At 32.3% G+C, this 13,866-nt stretch overlaps 1 protein-coding gene across 2 annotated transcripts; it reads left to right on the forward strand.

Annotated features, from left to right (window-relative positions):
• Positions 1–1,618: 1,618 nt before the first annotated feature.
• Positions 1,619–4,544, forward strand: SNRK2.7 (SNF1-related protein kinase 2.7). Of its 2 annotated transcripts, XM_016335205.3 has the most exons (9): positions 1,619–2,174; positions 2,258–2,332; positions 2,432–2,533; positions 2,783–2,836; positions 2,928–3,020; positions 3,114–3,206; positions 3,303–3,407; positions 3,515–3,613; positions 3,866–4,544. In XM_016335205.3, exons 1-9 carry the CDS (start codon positions 2,055–2,057, stop codon positions 4,163–4,165), a joined length of 1,041 nt encoding a protein of 346 aa, XP_016190691.1. In that variant the 5' UTR covers positions 1,619–2,054; the 3' UTR covers positions 4,166–4,544. The 2 variants fall into 2 exon arrangements, with proteins under 2 accessions (XP_016190691.1, XP_088364868.1); XM_088508742.1 differs by having other exon boundaries at positions 2,928–3,206.
• The last annotated feature ends 9,322 nt before the right edge of the window (positions 4,545–13,866 follow it).

Below are 13,866 nucleotides of genomic sequence, written 5' to 3' on the forward strand. Positions count from 1 at the left end.
TAGCATCATAAATAAATATAAAGACTTGTTTTGATGAGTTTTTTTTAATTGAGTTATTTAAAAAAATTATATTTAAATATTGAATATAAAAATTTTTATTTATTAATTATGTTTGGATATAAATAAATATTTATTTATTTATTATGTAAAAAATATTTTTTAAATAAAAAATATTAAATATGCTAAAAAATAAAAAAAATTATTAACAAATTATTTTTTCAATAATTTAACGTTACCTAAAGTTCTACATCTTTTCATAATTTATTTATTTTATTTTTTCTAAAATTGAAAAACAATAAAAATAAGAATAAAAGAACTATTTTTTTATTTTATGTTTAATCTTCGGCCTATTATTTTTATATTTTTTTATTTTCGTTACAAATATCAAACAATGTGTCAAAAAGTACCCCCAAACACTTTCAATTTAAAGAAAACAAAAACAAAAATAAAAACCTTTGGATTGATTTGTTTTTTAGGGGAAAAACCAAGTATATTAAGAACATCCCATAAAGTAGAAAGGCTTGTTCATTTTAGGATAGAAACTGTGATGTGATGTACTGTAAAATGGTTTTGTCTAGAAATTTACGAAGTAAAGAAAGAATTGATGAGGCACGAATATAAAATATTCAATCATAATACATATAAAATATATATTAAAATATAAAAAATATATTAAAAATAAGAGTATTTATATATAAATAATTAATTTAATAATTAATTAATATTTATACTTATAATATATTATAGAATTGTAAGATTTTAGAAATAAATTATGTCTTAATCTTTAATTTTTATTCTAAAATTCTAAAACTAATAATATCTAATGTTTTTATAATAAATATTAAAAATTTTATCAAATAAAAGAAAAAAAAAATAGATTTGTATTATGTTTTAGGGTCTCTTGTATCATGAATATTTTATGGATTAATATATTTTTTTATTAGAAGCACTTTTTTAGATAGGTGTCTTTTAAGTTTTAATTAGAATACCAAAATAATAAATAATACATACTATATAGTATATATCGTGGCAAAATATTTTGATAATAAATAAAAATGATGGTATATTAGTTAAAAAAATGAAGAGAAATAGAGTAAGCGAAGAAAAGAAAGTGATTTATTAATTTTAAATTAAAAGTTGTATTTAAATTGTATTAATAATATATAATTATTTTAATTTAAATTATAATAAAAAATATAATGTAATATATTTTGATTATTAAATTAATAATTAATAATATATAATAATTTTTTTGTGGTTGATTTTTTGTACCTATATGAAATATTTTGGTGTCAGATAAATGTAAGAGTTGGTTGTTGTGTTCTTTACTGTTTAAGATTTCCACTTCTCCCGATCGCTCCAGTCGCGGTTTTGACCGTTGAAATGGGAGAAGGCAGAACCGCAGAAGTAGTAGTAGAAGCAGTGAAGCACTGAAAAGTATAAATGAATGAATGAGAGAAGGTTGCTTCAGAGAAGGGGTAAGTGGCAACTAGAGTAGGGCAGGGGTCCCCATCCCTTACCGGATTTTCCTTAATCCAACAATCAATTGCCACGTCGGACCAATTCTTACATTGCATTATTTTCCCTTCAAAGCTTCCTCACTCTCCTTATTCTACATGTTTTCCATCCCTCATGCAACAATTATACCACATGAAAGAGAAAAAAAAAAAGTTTACTTTCCTGAAAGTTCAGACTTAGAGGTGCAAGTGGCGGTATTAAGTTACTATTTGTTTTATATAAATGGTAAAATGTTTGTATGCAGAGGTTTGCACATTGGAATTTGTAGGCCATAAAAAAAAAAAAAAAGATGCGATACTCCACGCAAACACTTAATATTTACAGAGAGTTGTACTACTTATGCAACTACAAAGCCAAGCACATACAAACACTGATCAATTCCCAACGAAATTATTACTTACCTCAGCTCACACAATATTATATTGCTATTTCAGTTAACACCATAACTGGTTGTTCTTAATAACAAGTTTAAGTAGTAGTAGTAGTATTAGATTTCCAAACTTTCAACATTGGAACGAAGAAGTTCTCTGTCAACCATGGAACGTTACGAGGTAATCAGAGATCTCGGTTCAGGGAACTTCGGTGTAGCAAAGCTTGTTAGAGAGAAATGCAGTGGTGACTTCTATGCTGTCAAGTTCATTGAGAGAGGCCTCAAGGTTTGTTCTTTTCTCTTCTCTTAGCTTCTTAGTTGACTTGTCATCATCACGGCTTAGAATTGTGTGTGTGATTTGATTTGCAGATTGATGAGCACGTGCAGAGGGAGATCATCAACCATAGGTCCTTAAAGCATCCCCATATCGTTAGGTTCAAAGAGGTAATCATAGAACCATCTTCGTTTTAGGATTCAATCGGTGAAATCTCAGACTCAGAGGCGTAAAGTATTCAACTTGATTTGATGGGTTGTTCATGGCAGTTGCTACTTACTCCAACACATCTTGCCATAGTGATGGAATATGCTGCTGGAGGAGAACTATTCGAGAGAATATGTAGTGCTGGAAGATTCAGCGAGGACGAGGTAGATCATAATCATCATCATCATCATATCATAAAATAAAGAAAGCTTCAGTGCTTTTGTCTATGAGGCCACTATATTAGTATTCTAATTCTTTTAGTATACATAAACAGTGACGCAAGGGCATTTTTCAATAAACAAGACAACTTAGTAATATAGTACTACTATTTCTCCTTTCTCATCAAACATAGTACCTTTTTTTTTAGAATATTTCACACCTTAAATTCTTATTTTGTTTGCAACTTTGCACAGGCAAGATATTTCTTCCAGCAGTTGATTTCTGGAGTCAGTTATTGCCATGCAATGGTAACCATTCTTGCTCAAGCCCAGTATATTATTATCCAATGAAGATTTTCAATTTCATTGTGATTGAAGATGTAAAATAATTTGCCGGCAGGAAATTTGCCATAGAGATCTCAAGCTGGAAAACACACTTTTAGATGGAAGCACAGCACCAAGGCTTAAAATATGCGACTTTGGTTACTCAAAGGCAAGAAACTTGTCACATAATTTCAATAAACATGTTTCATGTTTCACTCGGAAACCCTCTAATATTGTTTTTTATTTTTCCATCTTGTTTCAGTCTTCTGTTCTTCACTCGCAGCCAAAATCCACTGTAGGAACCCCTGCATATATTGCTCCAGAGGTCTTGTCAAGAAGAGAATATGATGGAAAGGTAACTCATCTGCTTCTTCACTTTTTTGTCTGTCGAATTATGCTGTTCTCTTGTTTGGCCACGAATATGTGCTATGATGTTTGGAAAAATGATTAGGTTGCAGATGTTTGGTCTTGTGGGGTGACCTTGTATGTGATGCTCGTTGGTGCTTATCCTTTTGAAGACCCAGACAACCCAAGAAACTTCAGAAAAACTCTTCAGGTTTGTTTTTATTGGATTCACAAATATTCTCTTTATTTTGCTTCTTCAATTTAATTTAACAACTCACACAATTTATTAATTTTTTTTTTGTGTGTAATTTTTGACAGCGAATTCTGAGTGTCCACTATTCTATTCCAGACTACGTTCGTATAAGCAAAGAGTGTAGACACCTTCTATCTCGAATATTTGTTGCCAACCCTGAAAAGGTACCATTATTTGTGTTAGTCTCATAAGTCCATAACATTTTTGTTTTAATAAGACGGTTACTTCTACAGAGACGTCTTTACGTGAAGATAGTATTGTGAACTATTAGATAGTCTGACATATTTGGTGGAATATGTTTGATTTAGTTCACAATACTATCTTCACAAGAAAATGTCTTTGTGGGAGTAGCCACCTAATTAACCCTGAACAATGATGTCAACCTTTTATGTGTTACATGATTGATGATAATGCAGAGAATTACCATACCAGAGATAAAGATGCTACCATGGTTCCAACAGAACCTACCACTAGAATTCACGGATGAGGGTGCAGGTAGGCTGCAAAATGTTGGTGGGAACCATGATGATGATAGTTCAATTCAGAACGTTGAAGAAATATTATCAATAGTACAAGAGGCTAGGAAGCCAAGTGAGGATAACCCAGAAGAAGCTGGTGGGCAGTTTGTTGGGGGCAGCATGGACCTTGATGATATTGATGTAGATGCTGACATGGATGATATTGAAACGAGCGATGATTTCGTCTGCACTTTGTGACTTGCAAACTTTGCACTTTGCCAATGCAATACCATACATCAGATCAGACTAAAGTTCTCTCTCAAGAAAAGTAGTTTAAGATAAGATGGTGTTCCTTTTCCTCAGCCTTAACGGGATAGGCAAAAGGGAATCAAACTAGACTAAAGCTCTCTTTATAAAATAAATAAATAAATAGTTTCCTTTGATTGGAAGTTGCTTGTAGTGGCTAGAATCGTATAGGGGGATTTTACTGGTTTTTCTTGCTTTCCCACTTTGCAAAACAATAATCCCACTATATTGTAAGATATGCTTATCTTATGTGTATTATGTATAATAATACTTGGTACTTGGGGGTTCTGTACCCGAAATATATTATATCAGAATCTTGAGTGTTTTATAAGGATGCAAATGTTTTTTCTTTATATAATTCTATTCAACTGATGCAACATTATATCCGGTTTGAAGATACTTATAATTTTAACAGAAATAAAAAGAAAAAAAAGGGAAAAAAGAAAAGCGAAATTGTTTGTGTTTGCGTGCTTTGTCCTTTTTGCAAATGTGCTATGATCCGTTCACATTTGAGAAAGAACAAAGAAGTGAACTATCACTGTCATTATATATCAGGCACTCGACAAATGCGCCAAACAACACAAGTATCTGATACGAATGATTTTCCATGCTGCACGGTAGTATTAGACATTTGCCGCAACTATGGATATCTTATTTTAATTAGAGATTAGAGATACTATCTTGTCAAACTTTGTTGTTCGATCATAACAGCAACATAATCATGATTAGATACCTTATTACACTTGATTTTGTGAACAAATTTTGCTCGTAAGTTTGAAACTTGTTTTATAATATTTTGATTCAATTTTGTTAGGTAGACAATAAAAATGATGAACAAGGTAAACAATGAGTTACGTTCCAAACCCATTAAACATGAATAAATTTAATTAATTCAAAATTTAAATTTTAAAATTAAAATTAACTTCTTTTTTTAACCTATTATTTACGTTGTAAGAAAACCGTTATTTTTCTATACTTTTTTATTTTGATTTGATACATTTTGAGTCTATTGATGAGAATGCATTGGACTCAGAAAATTGTTGGTATAAAAATGAAGAAGAACCTCATAAAGAGGATAAACATTTTGACCCCTGTCCAATAATTCCAATCACCAAAGATGAATTTGAGGAGTGGTGTAAAAAAATATAAGATTAATGTAAGAAATATGGATCGTGACTATTTTTTGGTTCACTCTACTGATGAAGAAGATTATAACTATGCGCTCGTAGAAGGACCTTGGATGATAGCAGAACATTACCTAATTTTCAGAGATGGAGGCCTTTCTTTATCTCATCTGAGAATGTCGTCAAGAAGATTGCCGCCTGAATTCGTATTCCGAACCTGCCGATTGAGTTATACAATCATCGTTTTCTCAGGAGAGTAGGCTCAACCCTAGGTATTATGCTTAAAATTGATCGTGCAACCTCCGTTCACTCTCGGGGACAATTTGCAAGAATTTGTGTTGAAGTGAATGATGTGAGAATTATTGTCAGTCTAGAAATTTCTTAATAGAAAAGGAACTTCGTTGTGAGCATAGTTCCAAACCAACTAAGAACTCTCAATCAAATTTTAATAATTTGGTTGTCACATGTACAAACCCTAATAAAAATTAACAAAAGTATTCAAATATCGGATCGTCTCACAAGGAATTGCAATGAAGTACTCAATTATTGGCTATAAAGATGCAAGGGGGTTTGATTTGTAATTGGCAAGAAAAGTAAATAACAAGAAAGTAAATGACAAGAACTAATAAAGAAAGAGAAAGAACTATTGGCTAGACATGGGAATTGAGATCACCATCCTTGTCTACAAACCATGTATTGACAATTATGAGGGACCAACCCATTTAGTCTACTTCTATGCTTGAAGTACGTATAATGTCTACTTCAACGATTGAAGTACGTCAAATAGGCTTGATCAACATCAATCCATAAGTCATAACCTAGCTACTAATTGACTTAGTAGTAGGCTAGTGTCAATGGTTATCAAATTGACCACTAAAGGTTCTCAAATCACCAATTCAATGAGACCCAATGACTCAAGGTCACTCAATTCCCTTAGCCTAGGCCAAGAGTAAAGAAAACTACTCTAAAACTAGTGAAAGCATTTTAACAAACACCTAGTGTGCAATAAAAGTAAACATCACAAAATGCAAGAATTAATAAAAACTATAACTAACAAAAGCAAGAAATCAACAATAGTAACTAAGATCAACATAAAAAGACATGGAAACATAAAATTGCATTAAAAGAAAATTAAAATCCAACAAAGGTTCATAAACATAAAAGTAATAAAATAAAGGAAATGACAAGTAAAACTAAAAGAATAAAGATGTAACAACAAGAAATTAAAAGAGAAAACTAAATCAAAACAAGAATTAAAAGTTAGATCTAAGAAAATTTGACCTAGACTACCCTAAATTCTAGAGAGAATGAAGAGCTTCTCTCTCTAGAATTCTAACCTACAACATGATGAAAACTATTCTATGGCTCCCCCATTCCCTTGCAATCCTTGGGTTCATAAGCATAAAAAATGAGTTGGATTTGGGCCTCTTTGAGCTCAGAAATCGCCTCCTGCGTATTGCCTTTAGTGAGGTCACATGCAGCTTGTCACGCGTACGGATGGGGAACGCGTACGCGTCGCATTGCAAAATTCCTCTTCACGCGTGCCGGTGAGTGACGCGTGCGTGTTCGCTGGCGAACCTCCTTCTCACGCGTACGCGTGGATGACGCGTGCGCATGGCCTTGAGTTCAGCAAATCCTCATTTTTTCACGAATTCTCTATTTTTTTCATGCTTTTGCTTCATTCCTTCAACCCAATCTTTGCCTTCTAATCCTAAAATCACTTAACAAACATATCAAAGTATCGAATGGAATTAAAGTGAATTAAAATTAGCGATTTAAAACCCTAAAAAGCATGTTTTTACTTTTAAGCACAAATTAGGAGAAATTCACAAAACCATGCTATTTCATTGAATAAATGTGAGAAAAGATGATAAAATCCCCTAAATTAAACACAAAATAAACCACAAAATTGGAGTTTATCAGTGATCCTATCAATAAAACTAATTCCAAGAATCTTTGTTCTTGATCATACTCTAAATGTTGAATATGAGGGATTACATCTTTTATGTTTTACGTGTGGTAAATATGGCCATCAATTGGATCATTGAAGTGAAGTCAAGACAACAAGGTGGTGCCGGAGAACACATCCACAGCGGGCAAGGGTGGTAGTACATCATCTACTGAAGGCGACGGCGTGAACCACATTAGAAATGGTGGTCAAGAGGCCCCATAATCGGTGAAAAAAAGCAAGTAAATCAAGATCCTGCGGAATTTGGACTTTGAATGATGGTAAGAAGGCGAGTAAGAAAAAATTCTAACACGAAAATTAAGGGTGCTAATAATAAGAAAGGATCTTCTTCTAATTTGGAAGCTAGAAACTCTAACGGATCACATTTTATTATTCTTAATGAGGAATATACTGAACAAATCTACGAGGAGATTGTGCATGAGGAGCTTTACGTAGAGGAATCCATGCAAAATGGACCAGATATTAGAATGGAGCAACATGGGCCTTGTACTTTAACGCCATATAAAGCCCATAAAAAAATGAAAGACCAATCCAAAGATAATAAGAATGGGCTAAATGGGTTAGGAAAAGTGAACAAAGATAAAATAAAGACCAAACTAGTTCAGAGTCATACCTTGGTGCCCTCTGACTCAACATCTGCTCCTCCTCTAACTGAGAAAGTGAGCTCGAAAAATTTAGAGAAAGAAGCCATGGAGTGTGAGAACCTTCACAAAATGAGTATCATAGAAAGGAAATAGTGGGAAGCTTTTGAAATTGGAAAGATCATAAAAGAAGGCATGGCGAAGCAAATGGCATCGTCCTCCTTCAACAATCTGAAACTTTTTCAACATGCTATGATCACTAATGTGAAGGAAATGGCTGCAAATTGTCAAGGAAAGAACCCAACTAATCCCATGATTGAAGATCCAGGATCATCAAAAAACAGTGAGGGTAACTCTAAGGAGCTCAGTTTGAGCTTGACCAATGGGAAGCTACACTCTACTTGAACTGCGTCTTTGGTAACATCTTTTTCCTATTTCTTTTAATAATTTTCTTAATCTGGAATTGTTGTAGTGTTGGTGGAAGTTCTTTTACTACTTCAATTAGAGATATTAAAAGAGTATCATGTTAATTTTTTAGGTTTTTTTGAAATTCATATTAGTGGGGATAGAGGACTAATATTAGAAATAAATTACCTTTTGACAGTTGTTTTGTAGAGGAATTTAGAAGATACTCTGGAGGTATTTGGTGTTTGTGAAATTTTGATGAATAGATAGTGGATATTTTGCCGAATCATCAACAATTCGTGCATATGAGAATGCTAAGAAAGGACTTACAACCATGGGTTTTTACTAGAGTGTATGGAAGTGATCTCTAGAGACTACATAGAAAAGAACCCTGGAAGAATATGGGGGAGCTAATTTCGCAGAATAGTCTCCCTTGGTGTCTGGTTAGGGATTTCAATGCGCTGATACATAATTTTAAAAGACAAGGAGGAGCAACTATTCAGTTTAATGATGCGTGTGTTGAGTTTCAGGAGTGTGTTTCTGATTGTGGACTTTTAGACTTGGGATACTCAGGATATCCCTTTATCCGAAAGAGAGGAAATTTGGTGGAAAGATTAGATCGTGGTCCGAGCAACATGGATTGGCAGATCAAATTTTCGAAAGCTAAGATAAAGCACTTACCTATGTTAAAATCTGATCATGCTCCTTTCTATCTTCAACTCTTTACTGCTCCTTCACCTAACAGTGGGCAAAGACCAATCAAATTTTTAGCATCTTGGTTATCTCATCCGGACTTTAATAATATAGTTTCTAATAATTGGAAAATGGAAAATAATTGGTTCCGAGGTGTGGCAAACTTTTAAGATTCTCTTAGAGTATGAAATTCTACCGTCTATGGAAATATCTTTAGAAGGGAAAGCAGGATTCTAAGAAGATTGCATGACATTATGAATAACTTGAGTGTGAATCACAACCCTTATCTAGAAGATCTCAAAGTTACTCTTTGAAAATAATATGAAGAGCTCCTTTTCTAATAAGAAATGTTAAAGTTTCAAAAGTCTAGATGCAAATGGATAGAGTATAATGACAGAAATATTAAATATTTTCATGGTACCACTATGACCAGAAGAAGGAGGAACAAGATTACTTCTTTGCAGGATGAGGGGGTAATTAGATACATGATAGTCACATTCTTGATGACGCACGAATATAATATTCAATCATAATATATATAAAATATATATTAAAATACAAAAAATATATTAAAAACAAGTGTATTTATATATAAATAATTAATTTAATAATTAATTAATATTTATACTCGTAATTTTTAATTTTAATTATAAAATTTTAAAACTAATAATATATAATGTTTTTATAATAAATATTAAAAATTTTATCAAATAAAAGAAAAAAAAAGATTAGATTTGTATTCTGTTTTAGCGTCTCTTGTATAATGAACATTTTATGAATTAATATATATTTTTATAAAAACACTTTTTTAGATAGGTGTCTTTTAAGTTTTAATTAGAATGCCAAAATAATAAATAATACATATTATATACTATGGCAAAATATTTTGATAATAAGTAAAAATGATGGTATATTAGTTAAAAAAGTTAAGAGAAATAGAATAGGTGAAGAAAAGAAAATAATTTATTAATTTTATATTAAAAGTTGTATTTAAATTGTATTAATAATATATAATTATTTTAATTTAAATTATAATAAAAAATATAATGTGATATATTTTGATTATTAAATTAGTAATTAATAATAATATAACGGAAATAGACTAGGTAGAAAAAAAGGTCAATGAGTTATAGTTCAAATAATATAGTTTTTTCATACTCATTTAAGAGGTCGCGGATTCGGGCCTTCTTATTTTTGGTAAAAAAAATGCAAGAAAAAACTTTGTATAATAATTTTTTTGTGGTAACTGAAATTAAAAGAGAATTTTTAGTGATATTTTGTAGACAAGTCAAATTTTATTTTTGTACGATAAAAAAATTTTAAAGAAGCAAACTTTTATATTACGAAAATAATGATAATAAAAATAATATGGGGGTATAATTTAATGAGTCTAAGAAATGTAGAGAAACTCTAAATCCTAAACCTTAAACAGAGACTTTGTCGTCATGGGGCTATTCTCATATTTACGTTTTCTACACAAACTAGTCTTAATCTTTATTTGATTGTAACCGATAGATACACCAGAAGACAACTGAATAAAAATAAATAATTGTGTTCTTTCTATACACAAAGAAATCGAGTTTGACCTCAACTATGCTTCCAAATAATTTCTCTCAATTAAAAAATAAAAAATAACTGACACATACATTGTATCAAAGGATAATTTTATGAAATGTAATTGTTATGGATTAAACGCGTAAAAACTGAAGTGAAAATGTGAGATTGAAAATCCCAACTTCATAAAATAGTTGGAGAGACATTCCTTTATGTATTTTTCCTTTTGCGTCACAAAAGGAAGAGATAGGGACCATTTTCTTTTACGTCACAGTAATGCCCCGTTTGTTTTTATAGCATGATATATGAATATAAAGACTTGTTTGAGTGATTTTTTTTAAATTAAATTATTTTTTAAATATTTTTTTTAAAAATAAAAAAAATTAGGAAAAATTCACAAAACTATACTATTTCATTGAATAAATGTGAGAAAAGATGATAAAATTTCCTAAATTCAACACAAGATAAACTACAAAATTATGGTTTATCAGTGAACCTATCAATAAAGCTAATTCCAAGAATCTTTGTTCTTGATAATACTCTAAACGTTGAATATGAGGAATTACATCTTATATGTTTTACGTGTGGTAAATATGGCCATCAATTGGATCATTGAAGTGAAGTCAAGACAATAAGTGGTGCCGGAGAAGACATCCACAGCTGACAAGGGTGGCAGTACATCATCTACTGAAGGCGACGGCGTGAATCACATTAGAAATGGTGGTCAAGAGGCCCCATAATCGGTGAAAAAAACAAGTAAATCAAGATCCCGCAAAATTTGGACTTTGAATGATGGTAAGAAGGCAAGTAAGAAAAAAATCTAACGCGGAAATTAAGGGTGTTAATAATAAGAAAGCATCTTCTTCTAATTTGGAAGCTAGAAACTCTAACAGATCAAATTTTATTATTCTTAATGAGGAATATACTGAACAAATCTACGAGGAGATTGTGCATGAGGAGCTTTACGTAGAGGAATTCATACAAAATGGACCAGATATTAAAATGGAGCAACATGGGTCTTGTACTTTAGCGCCATATAAAGCCCATAAAAAATGAAAGACCAATCCAATCTCTCCACAAGATTCTTCAACCGAGGATTGGAAAAATTTTTCGAATAAGTAAGAATGCTAGTAATAATAAGAATGGACTAAATGGGTCAAAAAAAGTGAACAAAGATAAAATAAAGACCAAACTAATTGAGAGTCATACCTTGGTGCCCTCTGACTCAACATCTGCTCCTCCTCTAACGGAGAAAGTGAGCTCGAAAAATTTAGAGAAAAAAGTCATGGAGTGTGAGAACCTTCACAAAATGAGTATCATGGAAAAGGAATAGTGGAAAGCTTTTGAAATTGGCCTCCTTCAACAATCTGAAACTTTTTCAACCGGCTATGATCACTAATATGGAGGAAATGGCTGCAAATTGTCAAGGAAAGAACCCAACTAATCCTATGATTAAAGATCCAGGATCATCAGAAAACGGTGAGGGTAACTCTAAGGAGCTCAGTTTAAGCTTGACCAATGGGAAGCTACACTCTACTTGATTTGCGTCTTTGGTGATATTTTTTTCCTATTTCTTTTAATAATTTTCTTAATCTGGAATTGTTGTAGTGTTGGTAGAAGTTCTTTTACTACTTTAATTAGAGATATTAAAAGAGTATCATGTTAATTTTTTAGTTCTTTTTAAAATTCATATTAGTGGGATAGAGGACTAATATTAGAAATAAGTTGCCTTTTGATAGTTATTTTGTAGAGGAATTCAGAAGATACTCTGGAGGTATTTGGTGTCTGTGAAATTTTGATGAATAGATAGTGGATATTTTGCAGAGTCATCAACAATTCGTGCGTATGAGAATGTTAGGAAAGGAGTTACAACCATGGATTTTTACTAGAGTGTATGGAAGTGATCTCTAGAGACTACATAGAAAAGAACCCTGGAAGAATCTGGGGGAGCTAATTTCGCAGAATAGTCTCCCTTGGTGCCTGGTTGGGGATTTCAATGCGCTGATGCATAATTTTAAAAGACAATGAGGAGCAACTACTCAATTTAATGGTGCGTGTGTTGAGTTTCAGGAGTGTGTTTTTGATTGTGGACTTTTAGACTTAGGATACTCAGGATATCCCTTTACCCGGAAGAGAGAAAATTTGGTGGAAAGATTAGATCGTGATCCGAGCAACATGGATTGGCATATCAGATTTCCGAAAGCTAGGATAAAGCACTTACCTATGTTAAAATATGATCATGCTCCTTTCTATCTTCAACTCTTTACTGCTCCCTCACCTAACAGTAGGCGAAGATCATTAAGATTTTTAGCATCTTGATTATCTCTTCCGTACTTTAATAATATAGTTTCTAACCATTGGAGAATGGAAAATAATTAGTTCCGAAGTGTTGCAAACTTTTAAGATTCTCTTAGAGTATGAAATTCTACAGTCTATGGGAATATTTTAAGAAGGGAAAGCAGGAATCTAAGAAGATTGAATGGCATTATGAATAACTTGAGTGTGAATCACAACCCTTATCTAGAAGATCTCAAAGTTACTCTTTGGAAATAATATGAAGAGCTCCTTTCCCAAGAAGAAATGTTATAGTTTCAAAAGTCTAGATGCAAATGGATAGAGTACAATGACAGAAATACTAAATATTTTCATGGTACCACTATGGCCAGAAGAAGGAGGAACAATATTACTTCTTTGCAAGATGAGGGGGTAATTAGATACATGAAAGGGTCCAGATTCTGTTGCTTGGGCGCTAATATTTGATGGGACGTTTAGCCTCAAATCAACCTACAACTTTTTCAATAAAATTATCCTAGATTCATATCAGACTTTCAAGGTAGTTTGGAAATGGTGCAGTCTGGAAAGAATTCGTTCCTTCTTGTGGCTAGTTGCTAACAATGTAATCCTAACGAATGTGGAAAGAAAGAAAAGACACTTAGCAACGAATGCCAACTACCCCAGATGTAACCGTTAAGAAGAGAACTCTTTACATGTTCTCAGATATTGTTTCTATGCCAAATCTGTGTGGAGTTTCTTGAAACCTCATGAGGTTGTGTTCGAATTCTTTAACCTCAGCCTCAAGAATTTGTTCACTCGGAATGTATCAGCAAGAAGTGACTAGGCTTGTAAGTTTTGAGTTACTATCTATTCTCTTTGGTTCTGTTGTAACTCTTTTATCTTCGAAGGAAAAAGGGTGAAGCCGACTGTTGCGGCGAGTTCAATTAGAGCACGGAGCGATAAAATTCTACGCACCATGAAGTTTCGATCCTCTTTGCATCGTACCAGGAAGAAATCATTTGGGTAAGTACCTATTGGATTTTTCTTGCAACC

Source organism: Arachis ipaensis, chromosome B3 (assembly GCF_059453495.1).
Source record: "Arachis ipaensis isolate K30076 ecotype BB chromosome B3, ASM5945349v1, whole genome shotgun sequence".
Taxonomy (NCBI): Eukaryota; Viridiplantae; Streptophyta; class Magnoliopsida; order Fabales; family Fabaceae; genus Arachis; species Arachis ipaensis.